General features: G+C 42.6%; 1 protein-coding gene across 11 annotated transcripts in view; it reads right to left on the bottom strand.

Annotated features, from left to right (window-relative positions):
* The window catches only part of IQSEC1 (IQ motif and Sec7 domain 1), a 332802-nt gene that overhangs the window by 28554 nt on the left and 283114 nt on the right, over positions 1 to 21134 (bottom strand). For all 11 annotated transcript variants that reach the window (XM_027666004.1, XM_027666011.1, XM_027666015.1 and 8 more), the window contains 3 exons: positions 17878 to 18157; positions 12719 to 13983; positions 35 to 196 (listed from right to left, as the gene is read on the bottom strand). In XM_027666004.1, the coding sequence (XP_027521805.1) occupies positions 35 to 196; positions 12719 to 13983; positions 17878 to 18157 (1707 nt within the window). The remainder of the gene's footprint in view (positions 1 to 34; positions 197 to 12718; positions 13984 to 17877; positions 18158 to 21134) is intronic.

Below are 21134 nucleotides of genomic sequence, written 5' to 3'. Positions count from 1 at the left end.
AACATTCCCCCCTCCTCCCCACACAAATACTCACTCCAGCACATCCCTGTTGAACTGCTTCTGCCGATTTCCCAGGAATTCCCCAATCATCTGCCTGCTGAGCCCTTTCCTCTGCAGCAGAAAGTGGGCAACACCAACTGGGGTATCTGGCACGAATCCTCGCTCTATGAGGTACTGGACTCCTTTTTCAGGTTTTCTGAGGAGAAAAGGCAACACAAAATTATTAGTTTTCTTCCATTGGACCTGAACTCATCTGATTAAAGTTTTAGAATTCTGGCAATCACTTTTAACCAATGTAACGCTATTGCTGGGATAGTTTCAGGATGAATGTAGCCATCCTGTTGAACACATTGCTGTTAACAGCTGAAAGTATCTTAGAAAGCATCAAATAGCTTTGAAAGCATCCTTGCATGTTATTACACATTTCCCTGCTCCATAACCCTTCCAAAGAGATGCTTTGTGTTCAAGCAGCTTCACTTGCCAATGCCAAAGACAAGCCCAACACCAGCTACTCAGTGCTCCTGTTGCTGGGAGAGATGGACCTTCCAGAAACTGAACTGAAAAGCTGCTGCTGAAAAACAAGAAACAAAGAGAACACCCTTGACCTCCCACCCCATTGCTGTCAAAAGTTAAACTGACTGAACTAAACAAGTGGTGTAACTTGCAAGCTGAGAGGACAAAAAATAAAAGGGAAAACTAAAGGCAGTCAAGCAAAAAGAAGCAATTAAAAATGGTGCAGCTCCCACGTAATTTAATTTTTTTCTTCCTTCTCCTTTAGCACACCCAGATTTCCCTCCCTCAGACAAGCACCTTCTTAGTTGCTGCAGCATTTTACATGTCTTTACACACCTCCAGATTTAGCTGTAACCATTTTCCCACCTCAAAACAAAGCTAGCTGAAGCTACTCATTGTGACTTGTTAAGAAGGGTGTTCTGGGGAGGAGGGTTGGGATGGAGCTGGTTTCTGGCAATAAAACACACAGGTTACAAAGGCAAATGCTGCTTAGATTTTAAAGTGATGCAAAATTGCCCTTCCAGCACAGACTGCACTGTCACCCAGCAGTGCCACACAACAACCAACCATCACTCATTTTAGAGACATTAAAGAGGAATCTTTACAGAATCAGCAATTCCATCATCAGCTTTATTTTGTAAAGAATTATAATATAATGTCCACCTGTCTGACCGGAAAGATACTTCCTTTAAGGCAAGTAAAATCAATTTCTAAGGACAAGGTGACCGTACTATTTTTAGACAAAGTTGATCACACGACCATAACCCCTCCCCAGGGCTTTTAATTGCAAGCAGCATTACTAAATACCTCATCATTCAGTTCTCCTACTCTTTTACATTACATTATTATACACTTAAGACCCTACTAAGAATTAGACAGATGAGAGAAATATATATAATTCAATCAAAAGGGAGTTCTCAAATCTCAATTTCTTGCCTCAGCTTTGTGGCTCTTTTCATCTAAAATAAGATTACACACACAGTCATCTTCTGAAATTAATCTCCTTCGTACTAAAAAAGTACCTTTTTTGGTAAATAATGGAATTGCTATGTTCATATGGTTTTGAGCTGTATTTCAGAATTCTTAAGCCTAATTTAAATTCACAGCATCCAACAAAAGCAGGAGTAGTTTTCTCCATGCCCCTTGTTAGTGAGCTACATTTGTCCCTAACATCCAAAGTGACACAAACCCAGGAGAGTTCCTCTCCAGCAACTGTCAAAACAACACAAAGAACACTCAAGAAACACAGTTTGATCCAAAGATCACCTTTACTTGACGTATAGAAAATGCTGGATCATTACTGTACTAAAAACCAACTGGAATTCCTCCCACCTGCACTGTACTAAAAACCAACTGGAATTCCTCCCACCTGCATAAGCCTGAACACTTAAAATCATCACGAAGGTGACACATAATTTACTTTTTTATTTGATTTTATTGCTGTTGTAAGCTCCTTCCCACTCTACCCCACGTGTGACATTATCTTATTCAGAAGGAAAAATATTTAACAGAAAACAATGACTCTGTCAGAGTGCCCTGAAGTGCTGTGCAAAAAACCCCAGGTAGCAACAAGGGTTTGGGGAGGGCAGGTTTAAAAAGGCACCACAAGCAAAAAGAGATCCTCCTGCTGGCAAACCCACCCGTTTGAAACTGGACAAACTTTCTTTTTTCACCAAGCCCTAATTTTTCCTGAAGTGTATGACTGGATGCAGAAGGGAGTGGGACATGAAAGGGTCGTGGATTTAACACAGGATAGGACACCTGGTGTAAGTTTATCCTCATTTCTGTCTGCTCAGAATTGAGCACAGACCGTTTTGTACTTACAACTAAGTCTTTTGTGATTAGGAAAATTTCCAGTGATGCTTCTTAATTACACCTACCAATAACAGGGAAGATGAGGAGTCTATAAATAGCAATTGAGGAAGCAGCATAAGCAGAGCAGTTATTTCCAGATTTGAATACATTAACTAATATCAAAATAAACCCTCTAAAGCTACCACCTCACACAGACCTATTCAGGGAACTTTTGATATTTACAGGATTGCTTCCAAAATAAAGCTTGAAACTGTCTTCTGTCTCAAAAAAATGAGAAAACAATCAAAACAAAAAAATTGAAAGGAATCTACTATGGAATAAAAGAAAATCAACTAACATGTACAAAACCATATTTACACAAAATTCCCAAGTGTTACTTGAAGGGCTAAGGACCTTGCCAGAACCTGAGTAATAAAAAGACCTTTAGGGTGATTTAATGTGACTTTTAGGGGAAAAACACTGATGGAGGAAATAACGCAAACTTCAAAATAACAGAAGTGCTCAAGACCTGCCCAACCTTGAGAAAGCAAAAAGTCAGTCAGAAACCCCTCCTGCTTTGAAGAGGGGAAGGATAATCTGGTGACTGACTTCCCAAAGCTTTCAGGACCTGTGCTCACACAGCCCCACAGGCAGTGCAGGGTCAGGGGCAAACACACTGATGGCTTTGGGGCCACAAAAAGAAACACAGTCACCAACACACCACCTTCTGCTGCTGCTGGACATGAAGCACCACCAGTTTCCAAAGGAACTGGTACTTGGGAAATAAGGCTTTCCATTACCTAGATATTCAAAATGTTTTCTTTAAAATGACAGGAAATACTACTTTTTCAAAAACACTGCAGTGATTTTGAAAGGTGAATTTGGTAGAGGGAAAGCTTTTAGTTGGATTCTGGATGGTAAGAGAGCAGCACAGGCTTACATGTGCTGTGACCTACTGGACTTAGAGCCCATCTCACTGGCAGACCAACACTAACCCCGAGTGCTGCAGCTGGGTGAGCACCGGCACCAGCCTCTTCCCTCACTCCTACTGCTGCTTTGGGACTTCCTCACAAGCTGAACTAGGAGAAAAAGGGGTTTTGCTGGTTTGTGTTGGGATTTTTTTTTTTGGTGGAGTTTTGGTTTGGTGGTTTGATTTTGTTTTGGTTTGGTTTTCATTATTATTTTTTTTAATCCAGCCAAGCTCCCCCACAGCTGCACCATCAGTTGTGCCATCTAAGCCACAGTGTGGATAAAGTGCCCATGTCCACAGCAGCCAAGAGAAGAGAATAAATAACAAGCACTACCTCAAAAAGAAACCTTCCACAAAACCACAGTGCATAGGTGGGTAAAACCTTCTCTTATCCCCCACTTGAAAACGTGGAAAGCTTACAAACACCCAAACCACATGAAATCTTTGTGTTTCCTTTTAGAGCTCAGACAATAATAGAGCTGTAAAATGGAAGCATTCATTAACAAACAAGCACAGAAAGCAGCTTGCCCAGGCCTAGATTTCCAATACCCAGCAATACCAAAAGTATCATTTCAAGTAAACCAGGGATTTATTAACAGTGTAAATAACCAAAAACCTACTACTCTCCCAGCTGCCTGAGACAGGGGGGATAAAGCCAGCCTGGCTGAAAATGAGAAGCCTGGTGGAACTTCTAGAAATTCAGTATTTCAGTAGGCACATCTCTGCTTTGTGGTTCCTTGCCTGTGTTCAGACATACACACAAGACACTGAAAGGATCATAAGCTGAGAGAATCTAAAAAACAAGCAAACCAGAAGTACAAACATTTCTTAGAGGCTGTTAACACTGCAAACAGAAACAGCTGCCAAAGAAATCTTTTCATGTCAGGGGTGGAGAATTTAAAGCAACTATGATGCCAGCCCTCTGTTAAAAAAAAATAATCTCCCTTGCCTTTGATATCAGACACCTCATTTTGAAAATATTTACAATTGTCACAAACTAAGCATTACCTGAACATTAAAAACCAGGGATGGCTTTCTTAAAGCAAGAATCTAAGACTTTTCTTAGAATCATTTAAGCAGTTAAATGTTTTTAAACAACCGAGTTGGCATTAACAAGCTAGCTGAACATTTTCCTTAGTCTGGCAGACAGCTAAATTTTGTTTCTATATGGCTGTACCTCTTCTTTCACTTTTGCTGAATAGCCTATTGATGCTGCAGTGAAGCCAAGAGAATCCCTATGACTATTTTAAACCTTCTGGCTAAGAAGAAAAAAAACAATATCCTTAAAATACTACCAAAAACTAGTGGCAAAACAACTTGTCAGAGTTCACTCAACTGCACAGCAAAGGCAAAAGGGGACTGAAAGGAAGAAAATGAGAGAAACTGAGAGGGAAGCCAGAGCTGTGTGTCTTTCACAGTTGCACAACTGTGTAATGCAGAGAAAGGAAAACTAGGTGTAAACTGCCTCTTCTGGTAATTACAAGAAAAAGCCCTGGGTTGAAAAATAAGCCAAGGAACGGCACATTTTTCCCAGTTCCTCTGCATCTCATGGAAACAGGGAGATGGTTATCCCATGGCTTGGGCAGGAGCCCTCCAGTTTGCCCCGCAATGGGGATGATTTCTCCTCACATGCTGATTTTCCCAGGTTCATTCAAAGCCAACCCAAATACCCACCACCACAGATGTGAAGGCTGCAGCTTACTTTAAATCACACCAAATCACCTGGAGTAACCTCTGTTCAGGGAAAGTCAATTCATACTCACGTCACCAATGAAAGAATTCACTAGGAAGTGATCTCAGAGCCCAGTTCTATTTGGTGGGGGAGCAGAATAAAGAGAGGAAACTCTGCAGATTTCTGTTTTCATAAAATTGAGTAAGTGACCTAAACGGTTCTACCACTCCTTTCTGCCTGACCATCCTGTTTCTTTATGCCACTATCTCCTAGTGAAGTGCTAGGAAATTATACATTAAACATTACTACTGCTACTGAGTTTTAGGCTGCTCTGAAAACTATTGCCTGAATCAGAGCTGATTATAAAAGGGTAACAAGTGTCTAAAAGGCACGTAAAGGGTCAAAGCAGACAGTCTGGGTTATTCTAATAAAGGAAGGAAAGTACAGTTCAAAGCGATTTCAGAAAAGGGATTTTTCTGTGCAAGAAGCAACATCCTTGAGGAACAAAAGCACAGTGAAGACAATCAGAAGGCACACCCCAAGCAGTTGCAGTGCAGTAGCTGGACATGTCCTTGCTGGTAAAAACAATCCTGAGTCATCATGCTATAGCACAATTCCTAGCTCCTCGTTATTCCCTCTCTTGGCAGTGGACAACCTGTTTTTTCTTTTTTTCCCCCCACTCCCTCCTTCCTCATGAGAAAAAAGGAAATATTTTAGTTAAATAAATGTCCCAAAACACTCCATGTGGACTTTCTCATCTCCAACCCTGTTGCATCTCTGCATTTCTCAAACAGTAGGGAAAGGAGTTTGTAGCTGTCAGCACAGCAAAACACACTCCACTTTGGGACAAACATATGGAAAACCTGCCATTTCTCTGAGCACTGTTTGCTAGGCCTGAGTACTGCTCTCATCTTTATGCAACTGTTGGCAGGAATGAGGCACTAGGATGACTATGTCCTTTAAATTGAGGAACTCTCCCTGTCTTTATGTCTTGTGCTGTCCCTGCCCTAAATTCTCCTTCCACACCCTCCCCCCAGTTTCACATAACAGAAGCACTTCAGCTTCAATTTTTGTACCTCTGCTGACTGCAAATGGGAAACACTGCCAGCCACACTCCCTTTGAAAGGGACAACTTTGAGATGGGCAATATCAAAATACTGTTTAAAGATCTCTAGATTTACCATTTACAGATCCAGCAACCCCCAGTTCAGTAGATAGATGTGAATTGTTACACAAGAAGAGGGAGTTGCTGTGCCCTTCTCTTCTCCTTAACTCTGGTGTGACTCTTGGGGATCATCCTGTGCAGGGCCAGGGGTTGAACTCAATGACCCTCACGGGCCTCTTTCAACTGAGCATATTCTGTGATTCTTCCAAGGGTTCCTTACACAGCCTTCCCAACTCCCTATCAAACTGTCCCCTCTATACCTGCAAAGGCAGCTGCTCACAGTTTTCACTCTCCAAATTTGACCACCTGAGATTTTGGGAACAAGGGGGAAAGGCATTAAAACTTTGGCCCCCGGAATCACATCAGCCGCTTGTCTGGGAGCTGCTCCTGCGGCCACATTCCTCCATCCACGGCATCATTCCCTAATCCCACTGCATCCTGAGCACTGTGAGGGCACAGCAGCTCCCATTCCTGTCACCCAGGCACCATGAGGGCACAGCAGCTCCCATTCCTGGCACCCAGGCACCATGAGGGCACAGCAGCTCCCATTCCTGTCACCCAGGCACCGTGAGGGCACAGCAGCTCCCATTCCTGTCACCCAGGCACCGTGAGGGCACAGCAGCTCCCATTCCTGGCCCGCAGCAGGGAGGGAGCCGTGTGCCCGGAATGCTGAAGGGCAGGCGGAGCTGGCGGCAGGGATGAGGTAATGGCTCTTTCAGGGATCCAGGGACACTCACTCACAGTCACTGCCGGTCCTCCTGCAGCCTTTCCAAACCTACGTTTGCCTTCAACATTTGGGAGAGTTTATACCCGCTTTGAATGGCAGTAAAAGGAATCCTTGTGCCCATATTTGAAACCAGCACTTAAAACACTATTACATATATCCTATATATACTATTGGTTGAATCCACAGTTCTACATTTCAGCTGGTTTTCATGGGCAGGACATAATATATGCTAATTAAAACTCTTATTTTGGAAAAAAAAAGGAGGAAAAATGGGTCCTCAGGGAGAAAAGATAAAACACGAACAGAACAAAGTAACACACATAGAGCCTTTTTTTTTTCCCTTTGGGTGTTCTCACTTAGGGCTAAATGTTTTTAGAAATAATGAGAGTCATACTTAAGAGCATTCTTCTCTTCTTACTAACTCCTCGGCATGTTAGAGGACAAGTTACATGGAGTGCTTTGATTTTAATTTTTGTTGGAACTGTCTGTGGCTGAATAATCTGCAGTCCAGATGTTGCAATGACAATAAAGTCCCTCTCAGCAGACACATGAGGATGGCAAATGGCCCTGTTGTGAAATCCTGAACAGACCTCTTCCCTCCCCTTTCTACTGAATCTTTCAAAAAATCATGGAAGACATAAAATTTGCAAAGACATTAGAGATCAGCTGACAAAATAAAAGAATCAGTTCAAAGGTAAAGAGAACCAACTCAGTTTGATTTACACCTTCTCCCTCCTACTCAATCTGCACTTATAAAGTCTAAAATCATTAGAAATGTTTCCAATTAAGCTTTCCACTTAAAATTCTAAGGGGATCAGTAAGAAAGTACATGTTTGCAGACCAGATAGTAGAATGCTCAATGGTTGCCATGGGACCTGACTATAAGCAATTCACAGAGTATGTTCAGCATCTAAAGTGGAATTCATTAGCCATGTGATTGGTATAAACTGACAACATCAGATCATGGCACTTCTGACAATAGTTAAAATATGGACTACTTACAAAACTGCTTTTTAAAAACAAAATTAATAACAATTGGCAAGTTTTAAGGATTTCTAATAGAGAAAAATTTGCAGTGCTTTCTGAATCCAAATTACCTTCAATCTCTGCCTATATGTAAATGATGGAAACCTTATACCTCTGTTGAACTACTAAAGCTGCTTTCACGGAAAATGAAAAATGTGCCTTCTCACAAATGTTATTATTGTGTGGCTCAGATTTCCAATTAGAATTTCTCTAGAAACTGTAATTTCCAATTTTGTGTTTGGTGTAATCCCACCAGCACTCAGCAAATTCCTCTCATATCTGCTAAATAAAATAAATAACATCTTAAATTAACATTCCAAGGAATCTAGAAATATTAAAAAAAGCCTGCTCCTGGAATTAGTATCCAATTCGTATCAAGAGTGGTTTTTAAATTTTGAATAAAATCTTCCCCATTGTGCAATAAACGAAGGTAGTGGGGCTTTCAGGGCAAAAGATGATCCATCATTGCATATTCCAAACAGATCCTAGTGCCTTTTTATCTCTGTCAATAAATCCTTTGAGAGAACTTTGGAATAGCAGGAACCTCGATAATGGCCTGTTATAAAGGAAGTTCCAGCAAACCCTTCAGAACAGTATGTTGTAATGCACTGAGGACACTTGGGAACAGTTCTCCATCTGTCACTACTCTTTCCAGAAAGCAAAAGAGGACAAAAGAAGGGAAGTGGAGGGTAAAAGGCATCTGGGGAAAATTACTGTGAAGTTCTTGCTGGCCCAGCCTCTGTTCTAGCACTGGAAAGTGGTGTTGTGTCCAGGATGTACATGGAACATCAGGATGTACGAAAGGAGCCCTCCCCAGAACTCTGCCCCAGAACAAGGCTGAGCAGTGTGGTGGAGATGGTCCACAAGCTGCACTTCCCTCTCTTCACCAGCAATGCCAGAAACTGGCACCAGCACCAGCAGGACTGGCTCCCACGGTAAGAAATGCCATAGGAACACTGCCAGATGAGAGAGCAACTTGGTGCCTTCAATAGCTGATATCCCAAAGGAGATCCTAAATGTGACTCCAGGCTCTGCCAGTTTAAAAATGAGACTGAGCAATGCAAACTTTCCCATATTTTATAACACGAGGCACAGGCACATCAAATTTTCAAAGCACTCGAACGCTGTCCAAGTGTTGTTGAAAACAGTTTATTAAGACAGCAAGTGCTTGTGCCCCCTGCCCAGAGTGCTGAACATTGACCCCCTGTCCCTGCCGTGGCCCAGCCGGGTGTGGCACTGCAGGAACTGAAGGCACTGCTATCACCAAACACCCCTGGCAGCCACAGATGCCGGGGGAGCAGCCAGAGTTGGTGTCACCCTCCTGGTGGCACAAGAGAAGGCTTTAAGGCAACGTATTTCTCCCTCCACACGCACAGCTATGCACAGAATTCCAGCCTGTTCCTGCTGACTGCACAGCTGAGCCAAGGGCAGGACGTGCCTCCTCAGACAGCTGAGGTTAAACCATTCAGTCCTATTTTATCTGTCAGAACCATCAGTGCAGCAGCAGCAGAATGGAACCTGAAAATCCTACCAGATTGGGGTGCAATAACTGGTAAACCTGGTATTTCCAGCCTGCAGTCAAAACAAACAGCAGAATGAAATCATGGCCCTTTTAAATTTGTTTTTTCTTCTTGTTTTTCGTTTTAAAGCAGCAGTCAAAAGGCCTCTTGAAGCCTTGTTTATAAGCAAACCAGTCTCAAAGGCTGGATTTGCATTGGCAGGGTTTGGAGCCTGCAAAATAAACCTTTCTAGGTAGTGTTTGCCTTCTGCCTATAAGGGAGGAATGGTTTCTAGTGTAAATTCTCCCAGACTACATCCCTTTCCAGCTACAGTGAGGAAACTGCCTAATTCAACACAGCTGGGCTGCCCGAGCCTGGCTGGGAGCTGCTGCTCTCAGGGCATGCACCTGCAGCCCTTCCTTTGGGCAGGCAATGAATGGAGCACACACTGACAGCATTGACAGGGGAAATCACCGCGGCCATTCAGCGCCGGGCCAGGGCACAGAAGCTGCTCCTCAGCTGCAGTTTCTTTGGCAGAGATCATTCCATTTGGGGAATACTTTATGTTATGGTATAGTGGCTATTACAAAACATCTTTGGAAAAGTACACTTCTTTACTCAACACCACGGTTCCAAATTGACTGCCGAGTTATAGTCAGGAACAAATTCTATGATCAAGTGATGATCACAGAATCACAGAACGGTTTGGGTTGGAAGGAACCCTAAAGATCATCTAGTTCCAATCCCCCTGCCATGGGGAGGGACACCTTCCACCAGAACTTCAAAAACTCCTATGAAAATGATTTTCACCTATAGTTTTTTTCTCCAGTGTCCTGTGCTCTCCATTCTCCGGGGACCTCTGTGCTACTGATGCTTTGCATATATTAGTGATTAAGCTAACTGGATCACCAGTTGTGCTCAACTTTTACTCCACTCATAACTGCCTATTCTAACAAAGGGTCTCTGGCAAGAAAACTGCACTTTGGCTTCTGAATATTGTAATAGTAATAGGAAAACCAGAAAAAATATAGAAATCATAAATTGAAATTTCAACTGCGACAACAGTGACTTTCCATGCTTTTAAAAACTTCATTCTTTTGGCACTCCTAGTGAACAAAGCAGAAGTATTTACTACAATTCATGCAAGGTTTTCAATTCTTTGCATTTCAGCCAAGCTTCACGTACCACAAAGGAATGACACGATTATTTATTAATTAAGGTTTGGGATCTTAATTTGCAAGGAAGATTTCAAAGACGCAGTGAAATGAACACAAAATTCTTGTAAAAGACATCCCTAATACTTCCTCTGGTAGGTGCAGGTATTTGGAAAAGCACTTGCCTTCTTGTACTAGGTGAGTTCAAAGCCACTTCTTTCAGCATAATGCTCAGGAAGTTAATTGAAACTAAAGCACCTGTACAGCACAGATCTAAAAAGGATTTTTAATCTTGAAGAAATCATCCCTTGCAAATCCTAGCAAGTGCCTGACCATGATGTCTACCCTTCATTCACCTCCCAAGGTGCAATGTGCAATCCCACCTGACACACTCTGAAGAGACTTTCAAAAGTTATTCCCAGCTCTTTTCAAAGAGTTTAGAGACTCAGCACCATCACACTCCGTGGTGGTTCAATACCTGACACTGCACATTATTGAAAATGTCACAATCTGCAGGCTTGAAGAGCCACAATCAAACCCAAGATCCATGGGCTGCTCAGGGACTGTCTGAGCTGTCAATAGATCAGAGGGACACAGCACCAGCAATGAGTCTTCACTTCTCTATCCATCCTGGAGATTGATGCAGTGGGGGAATGAAACAATCCCACAGCCCAAGATCACACACAGAGGTGCTGTCTGTGCAGTCCTGCCTCGCAGCACTCACTGCTAAGGAACTGCACATCATTTACAAATAGCCAGCAAATAAAATAGGTTTATCCCTGTCCAAGTCCATGCAGCAAGATCACTTAGATGTGTTTCAAATAACAGTCTCTATTCTTCTGTACTTCTCTGTTTATTTTTCCCTTTCAGCCTCCTACTGATGTGTCACTGGAAGCATCTGACAACTTACAAAGTTCTCATTCATCACTGCTTGAGCACTTTTTCCATTCACCTTTTTCCTCACATTGACTCAAAAGACGCTGTTATGAAGCCTGTAACTCGCTGATCACTGCCTGCTTAAGGTTTAATTGCTGTGCAAAAAATCAGCGAACACCAAGTCTTTTAAATGTCAGCCAACAGCAGCACTACCTTCCTCCTCCTCCACCCTGCCTTCCTCCTCCTCCACCCTGCCCTCATTGTTTTCAAATCTTCTTAAAAAAGCTAATCGGTGTGTCTTCCTACCCAGGCAATTTCAGGAGCAGAGATCCTATGACTTGTGTAATTCCAGTTGGTTAAAAGCTTCCATAAAGGCCTTTTCTCAAAGATATAAACCCAAAGCTCAGAGTGTTTACAGCCCAGCCTGGCCAGTCCATGTTAGGGCTGTAATGCACAGCTTTATAGGTTTAGGTACATTACACCCACCCTAGGGCAGGAAACGGGCACACTAAGCAGTGAGGAAAGACTAGGAATTCTAATGTCAACCCCCCAGCTGTTCTTATCTTCAGGTTATGATAGTTCTAATGACAACTGTGTAACTCCAATAAAGGGAGTACAGAGTTTAGGGTAGTAATTATTTGCTACCCTCTCCCAAAATATTCCTGGTTTTCTGCTGCCATGTGGGAGCGTCCAAAGGAGAAAGTATTTCAATAAAACTAAGAAATGTGAGAAAGTTATTTATAGAAATTTTAAACAACTCTATACATGGGAAAACTATCAGTCATAGGCAGAAATACAAATTTTGCAATACTTTTATGATAAATACTAAATATTTATTTAGTATAAAAAATATTCAGTGCACTGGGTTTCAGTATCAAAGTTTTGAGGAAATCTACTGAACAAATTCTAGGCCCTGCCAGTGTAATTCAGGAAATTCATCTTACACTGCTTGTTTTTTCGAATTCCCACATGACAAGTTTTACACCACCTACACGATTAGGGCAGGAAGAAATCTGAATTTGTTATAACACCAAAAAATGGATCAGGATCAGGCCACCATGTTTCTCCACAAGAAAGGAGAACTATTTAAACTTAAATAGTTCACTACCATTTATGTACACATAATTATATTTTTTCTTTTCCCCCGAAGCTGTTTAACTATTGAGACGTCAACTTTTAAGTACTTGAACACAAAGAGTCACCACAAGCAGCTTGTTTATTCACTGAAAGGTCAATATCAGACACCAGGCTTACCTTATCCAATACAAGAAAAATATTGCTGGTTCATTCTCAGAGGAAAAGGGAGGAAAGGCTGTACTCACTTGTTAAAAAGGTTCAGCCCGATCCTATAGTGGCGTTTCCTGATAACATCGTTACTGAAGGCAGGGGAATCCCAGCTGTTGCGAGTCTCTTTGTGGTAGGTTTGTTTGCTCAAGGTTTGCTCCCTTAGGCTGTCTCTAGAAGAAGATTCTGAGCTGCAATTTATTGTGTCATTGGAGTTGGAAGTGCTGTTGATGCTGTCATTATCTCCGTCGGAATAATCCGACTCGGATTTGCTCTGCCTGTTTGCTGTGCCATTGATGGCTAAATGACTGTCTATAGGCCTGGCCCTGTGTCTCGCCTCCTGCTCCTCCCGGGTGATGATCTTAGCAGGAATACTGTGAGGGATATGTTTTGGGCTTCCCTGTTGACTGGCGATGCCCCGGTCATAGGCATTTTGCCTCTTTAACGAGCCTCTCTCCGAGCGATCGCTCAAGTCCACGGAGCTGTCACTGGGTGGCTCTATAGTTAGCAATGGTAGGTGATCCATCCTCATCCTCTGCTCCTGACATTCCAGGGACGGGGTACTCCTGCAGCTCGTATCAGTGTCTATCTTATCATCTTTGTGGGTCATGGACCAGTACTCTTGGGAAGAGTTCACGGAGCGGAGCCTCAGATCCGACTCCGTGCTGGACGGCCTGTCCACGGACTGGGATAGGGGAAGGGGTGGGGACAACTCCTCCTCGTCGATGTACAACGTGACATCGCTGTATGACGCTGTCATCTCATCAAGTTTCCTGTGATCCACATTGTGGATTGCTGGTTTGGCTGGAGCACAACTGTCCCTCTCCATTTCACGACTTCTGACCTGATCTGCAGCCTGGATTTCGTCAGAGTGCAGGCTACGGCAGTTCAGTGCATCATCGATGGATTCCGCAAGGGATTTCACCTGCCTGGAAAAGGCATCCTCCAGTTCCGTTATAGCATCAGTGAAATCAGTAGATGCTGCTGGAGACTTCATCGTAGCTGTTTCTCCAAGGTCATCGCATTCAGACGGTACCAGGGATCCCAGCTTTGACCCATCGTTTGTAACAGAAACTTGTTTCCCTTCAAAGTAAGAGCTGTGGACTTTCTCAGGTCCTTCAAAGGAAAACTGCATTCTCATATTGGACAGGACAATGCGCCTTGACATGCGATTTTCAGACATAGAACTCCGGAGACGCTCAAAGTTCTTGTTCATCTGATACTGGCGAAAGGCGGTTTGGATGGTGCGAGCAGCATGTCTGGTTATGAGACGGCCCCCATACTTCCGTTCTAGCATCTCCACCTGGGGGGTGAACACAGGGGATCTGTAGCTTAATGCAGGTTAGAACGAGGTTAAAGTGTAAAAAAAAAGAGAATTCTTAGAATAACTGCAATTTTTCAGACATTTTTCCAAAGAGCATACACCGGTTTTGAAAGTAAAAACTCAAAGCTCAAACAGTGAACTGAATAGTCGTTTGCAAATTCCACCCTAAAATAAAAAAATATGACTCTGTGAATACTGCCATATAAAATAATGGTGTTGGCAATTTGTGTGTTCATTTAAAAGTTGGTTTCCACACATCAGCAGTAGTGTGGCCATGTCAAAGCAGATGGGACAGAGATCTGCTGCAGCATAATGCTGTCACACTCTCTGTAGGGACAACTGCAGAGAAGTGAATTCCAAGCACAATGCAAATGGCCATATTTTGGGAGTAAATTCTCAAAGTGGTCCCCACCTTCCCAGACAGGCACCTGCATGAATAAAACCCTGAGCACCGTTTCACCCAGGCCTGATATCAAAGCAAAACTGAGCCTCCCAGAACACACACACTTCCAGAGAGGTGTCTCTTGATAGAATATCCACAAACACATTTTTCCTCAAACCAAGAACATATTTCAGAGTTTCTAAATACAAATTCAAATTTATTTTCAACCTGGTAACTACTCTCAAAATTGCCAGTGTTTCCAATTAACTGAATGAATATGCAAAATAAATACATATAAATGCTATCAATTTAACCCATTGAAAACGATGTGCCAATACCTCTGAAATAGTTATTATATATTTTCAAAGCTTTTCTTCCAAAATGAGAAAAGCATCATAGTGTCCTAGAATGGTTTGGGTTGGAAGGGATCCCAAAGCTCATGTTGTTCCACCCCCTGCCATGGGCAGGGACATCTTCCACTAGCCCAGGTGGCTCCAAACCCCATCCAACCTGGCCTTGGACACCTCCAGGGATGGGGCAGCCATAGCTGCTCTGGGTAACCCTCAGTGCCTCACCCTTTTACTTATTTAAAAAACACTGAACAAGATGAATAACTACATTTCTTTATCCCCCCCCGCCCAATATTTAATTTCTGCTCTGATGAGTCTTTTCCAGATCGATACAATTCACAAACACAAACCAGCTATGACAAATCAATATGTTCAGTGCTACAATTAAACCCACCATTTTTCTGGCAGCGTTTTTGTGTGAGTCCATGAAATTTTCATAATGCTGCAATGATTCAAAAGTCATTTCTTCTTGCCTGCAAATTCAGGTACCCTTTCTCATGAGACACCATGTTTTATTTAATCTCATACCTTGGAGATCTCTCCAAATAATCTCCCACTAACTGTTAAGTTCAGACACTGATGTGCAGAGGGACTTCATCCTCCTTCTATGAAAGGAACTAAATGCTACTAAAAATTATTTTCTAGTCTATTATGTCTATCATTTGGGAGTAGCTGATGTATTTCTTTCAGTGCCATTGCCAGGTTCAGCAGCTCCCATTCCCCTTCCACATTAAAGATGATCTCCCTTTTTGCTCACTGAATCACTGTTTTTTATTTTTTTAATTAATTTTAGAGGCAAAAAATATTCTGCACAGTTATTGGCATAAACTGAGGAGGCCAACTTCTCGGGTGGACTCAGATCATGATTACTGGTAGGGAATTTTCTTTTGACTGTATCTTTAAACTTGCTTTAACAAAGCTCAAAAAGCTGTTAATGAATCTCTGAGCAGCTCCAAATTCCATCTGGATTTACATTTCCAGATGCAAATTTCTGCATAATTTTCTATAGTGTCTCTTTAAGCAATTGTTCAGCCTTTCACTACCAAATGGGGGGTTTTGCCCCCACATTTGCACATGCCAAAGAGACTATGAGGTTACTCCTAAAGCATTCTGAAGATTCAAAAAATTATTAAGAACTTAATAATCTATCACAGCCTTGCCACTGCTGCCACACATTTGCTACTATTTCTATTTGTAGTATACATACACATATATATATGTATATATATGTGTGTGTATATCTATATATATCTATCTCACATGTATTTTTATAAATCACGAGATTATTTTGCTGGACTAATCTCAAAACAAACAAGCTGTCAATTCAGTTCTCCTCTCAAAATTAAATGTCAAACCTAATGAAAAGTAAACTAGCACAGCTAGAGAGAGAGAGAATGAAACAAAACCTAATATTCCATAAAACAAATTACCTGGACTTTATTCTTGCAACAAGCTGTTGTCCTTCAGCTTTACACAGAAAATAACATTATCACTGATCATCATAAATTAGGGGGGTTTGGTGGGAATTTAAATTGAGATTATTTTCCAACTTGCCTAGATGAGTTAGACTTGTGATTAGTATTTCTAATAGATTTTAATGCCTATTTCATGCACCTTTTCAATGCATATTTAATGCAGGTTAACTTTAGGTAACTCTGGGACATTTTCCTACATCATTTTTAGTATTTTCAGCTATTTCAAGGAGAGCTTTTCAAGAGCAGTAACCAACTCTGCAGTATCAAGCTTCCTTCATGTATCATTGTCACTTTTATTGTGCAAGACTCCCTGAACAAATACAAAATAACATCTGCAGTCCTCATTCTCCATCAAACTGGCACGGAAGGACAGATGGAACCGGGCTCTGTGGAATATCTGCAGTGCAGGAGATCTCCTCAGAAAGCCTCACGCTCCACATCAATCCCTGGTGAGACATCCAGCAAAAACCACTGCCAAAGGTGGAACAGGAAGGAACAGTTTTGATCTCATAAGCAGGTCCAATTTAGCAGCAGAGCTGGCATCAGGAACCTGGTGTCCCCACAATTTGGTAAGCATGGAGGCTAAACTAAACTCACACTTGCTATCCCAAATATTGGCTTCAACTTTGAGGAAGAGCTCAAGGTCTGTTCTTCCAGGTCCTTCTGGAACAACATCTTATGATCTCCCAACCTGAAAATGAGATTTAGCCCCTATAAATTTCACTGACTATCAATGTTTGGTCCAAAATCAGGAATAGTTTGCTTCCTGTCTGTGGAATTTTGCCACTTTCACCATATGAACACAGAGGTTGGAGTGACTATGGAATATACTTCGATGATTCCCAGACTCTTGGGGATGGGCCTGTGCAGGGCCAGGAGCTGGACCTGATGATACTTGTGGGTCCCTTCCAACTCAGCGGGTTCTGTGATTCTGTGATAAGATCTCTAACCAAAAAAACCCCTCCAAACCAGAAAACATTGATGTATTGGCTATTATTCATCTACCACTGACATCAGTGCATCCGGCATATTTGCCTACCTTAAACTCCTAGGGCACCATTTTCAAATCATAAATATGAACTTATATGGGGATAAACATTTTTCAAATAGGAATACATTCGAAACAAACCCTAAAAGGAAAGACTGACTGTCTTACAAAAGTGCCTTTTTATGGACAAAGCCTTTGACTATCTACATCCACTTCTTTGTAAAGGATGTGGGAGTTTTGCCTAGTTGAGTAAAGCCAATTAAAGCCTTGAATTCACCCCACAGATACAAGAAAATATCAGCTGCAATACGTTGTTCCTTTCTTTCAGAAGCAACAAAAATATCCAGGTTTCAGAACGACTCATTTGCTTAGGAAAATATTTTGCATTATTGTCCCGAGAATAAGTTCCTGGTAGAACTGCCTTTATTATTAAAACTATCAACATATCTTTTACACCTTTCTTCAGGAAGTGGGGAAGGTGTAAGGGACACAGGGGTGACACAATACAGGATAAAAGAGTCAAAAACCTCAGAAATGCTGGCATATGACTCTTTGAACTAAGCTGGGCACAGAAAAAAGGCATTTTCAACATCACAACTGATGTGATGCTAAAAAAGACTCCTCCCAGTTTACAGACGCGTTGCCACTGTCTTAAATTAAATAATAAAGCCCAAATACCTGCTTATCTTGTAGGTCTGAGGAGAGTTCATAGCTCTCAGAAAGCGATCTTGACCTTTTGATAGCTTCTTCCTCGGCCTGTTTGCGCAGGATGGACGTGGAGTGCTGGAGTTTGGGCCTCCGCGCCCGCTGTCCCGGGGAGATGGAGTAGAGCCCGTAGGGAGAGGGGTCGTAGTGGTCTGGGCTGATGGCTGAGCTGTGGGTTATCGGCCCTTGGTGGTACCCAGAGGGGCTGTCCAGGGACGTGCCGGTCTCACTGCTCGGAGCTTCGCCCTCCACACTGCAGGGGACGAGAGACAGGACACGCTCGGTGAGTGCTGCACCCAACCTCGGCAGCCACCAGCACGGCTCTGCTGAGCAACACTGCAGGCACCCAGCACCTCTGGCTGAAGTTCAGGTGCAATTGTTACAGGTAGTGTGGCTTTCATGTCAAACACCACAGTTTTTGCTGTACTCTAAACAAGTCTCAATTTGTCCTGCAGGCAACACCTTTAGATTGTGAGTGGAGCAGGACAATGCAGGTTTCAAGCATTATTTCACTTTATACAGTAATTATTAATAACATCCTCAGTTCCTTAGGTAACTATGGTGTAAAATGAATGAAAACTTCTAATTTCTTATAATACTGCTCATTTCCAAGTTGTTCTATTCCAAGTGACTGATGCTTGTTTGTGTCTTTCCTTGTTTTGACAAATTAAAGCAATATTTTCTTACCCTCATATTACAGTTTGACATAAAAGGATTACTTTCCTGGAGATTACTCAACGGAGAGCTGGGATTTAATGGATCTTGAGAGCTACTATGTTTCTAAAGACTAAAGTTGGGAAAAAGTACCTACAGGACCTACAGGAGAAATCTCATTTATTTCTCTCTTAGTGAAAGACTGCTCCCATGGGATGCTTTTGGCATCCTTTGGAGTAAAGCATCCCATGGGATGTTGTTTACAGCTAATGAAACAACACATTAGAAACTATGTAGCAAATAAAACACTTTGTTTTCACATGAATGCTGTTATTGCTAAGGAATAAAGAAAAGGAAAAAACATTTTTGTATTAAAAGGGTGGTACATAATAGGAAACATTTTAAAGCTGAGCCCCAGGCGCATCCTGAAGTCCTGATGACACAGCAGTTTGTGTTTGGGTTGTATTTTACAGCAGGGCCCTCTCACACTGCAGTAGGATTTGCACTTTCACTCTTCCACCTTATCCTATGTTTCACATCAGTATTTCCTGTCTGCCTCACCCTGTGTACACAGAGCATTGACAGCAGAACCAAACTGGACCTTTTTTAATCCCTCAAAAGATTTAGGAAGCACTCCACACTTGACCAAATATAAGCATCTGCAGCACTTGCCCTACCTTTTATTTTAGGAAAGGCACAGCCCAACTCCAAAGCAGTAAAATTCCAGGTCCTGTATTTCTTATTTTGCCTTCATTCACATGAAGAGGAACATAAAAAACCAAAGTCCTCCTGTTGTCTCTCAGCAGTCCCTTCAGAAAGTACAGACCAATTTCTGACTGAATCCTCTCCACCAGGAGAGAAGAGGGTTAACACTGGCCAAACCCTCCCAGCTTGAACAGTGGGTACTTTTTAAAGGGAAGGAGAAAAAAAGCCCCTTAGATTTCTTAAAATGCTTCTATAAACATGGAAAACTGAAAGCAAGCACTCTTTCTTTGCCCATCAAAATATGACTCTACTCGAAAGGTATTTTCAAACATACTTAACCCAAGCTGGAAATATTTTCAGTGTGCACACATTACTTTTTCCAAAAAGGAAGCTGACAGGAAACTAATCCCTTTCCCTCGGTGATCCAGCTGGCTTTCAACTTCAAAACGATAAATTAGCCCGAGTTTTGCTAGTGACACTGAAACTGTGTAACCACCCACTGAACACAAATAAATCAGCCTCCCTAAAGCATCCATTAAAGAAACAGTATCACATTCTCTCTTTAAACACTAAAATACGTTTCTCTGTCCTTCCAACTCTGAGGACACACTATTCTGTACATCACAGGTTCCTAGAGCAAGTTTATAAGTACTTTTCATACAAGTACGGAAAATTTGTTTCTAACAGGAGGGTAGGAATTATCACTATTTCCCCCTTCTTAGGTTTGTGACTTTTTTTTGTCAACCTCATCTCTTGTGAACTATGTAACAACCCTTCCATGTTGACTATAACCTCCCGTTGGCAGTTTCACAATGATACCTTCAATGGATCACTTAACCTGTTCAGCAACAAAAAGTTCCTGCCCTAGCAGAAAAAGGTGGAAGGAGGTCTGCCCAGGGCTCTGATTAAAGTTAAGGGCTGCTTCTTAATTTTAGTTTGCCTCTTGTACTTTTTCCAGATATAAATGTGATGCTTGACTGACTACAATACTTGCTCTCCTTTTGCTCACAGGCCTATTCCCTACCACCTGACCTGTGAAGCAGGGAATTAATTACCTTTTACAACAGGCAGCCTCCTGCAAACAACAGCCCTTCAAAGCAAACCCACGTGGCACAGCCACTACCACGTGTTTTAGGGCTTTCTCCCATCCAGCTCTTCTGCCTCTTACGAGCAGCTCGAGCTCCGTATGAGCTCTTGCATTCCAATGAACTCCACTGACAGGGAAAAGCAGCTCGCTTTCTACTTCCTACTACTGTGCATATGTTTGGAAAACAAAAACATTTCAATAAATATGACTTGTGTGAAGCTGTAAGGGTGACAGGTTGGATTGCTCCACTGAGGGGGAACAGCACCCAGAGCTGGTGAAAGTGCTCTCCAAGCCACCTTCCATCGTTTATCACCAGCCCTGGTTAACTGGAGAGGTCCCAGGGGACTGGAGGTCACCAAATGTGATGCCCACCTACAAGAAGGGACAGAAGGATGATTCAGGGAACTCCAGGCCTGTTAGCCTGACCTCAGTGCTGGGGAAGGTCATGGAGCAGATCATCCTGAGTGCCACCACATGGCATGTGCGGGACAACTGGGGGATCAGGCCCTGCCAGTGCAGGTTTGGGAAAGGCAGGTCCTGCCTGACCAACCTGATCTCCCTCTACGACAAGCTGAGCAGCTCAGGGGGTGAGGGAAAGGCTTTGGATGTGAACCTGGACGCAGGAAAGCCTTTGACACCCCCAGCATTCTCCTGGAGACACTGGCTGCTCGTGGCCTGGATGGGACACTGCTCACTGGGCTCACAACTGGCTGCTGGTCCAAGGACAGGTGGGGAAGGGAGCTCCATCCAGCTGGGAATGGGCACCAGTGGTGGGCAATGGAGC

This window comes from Corapipo altera, unplaced genomic scaffold (genome assembly GCF_003945725.1).
Source record: "Corapipo altera isolate COAL_440 unplaced genomic scaffold, ASM394572v1 101, whole genome shotgun sequence".
Taxonomy (NCBI): domain Eukaryota; kingdom Metazoa; phylum Chordata; class Aves; order Passeriformes; family Pipridae; genus Corapipo; species Corapipo altera.
Note: the sequence above shows the minus strand (reverse complement) of the source record. Positions and strands in the feature narration are given on the sequence as shown.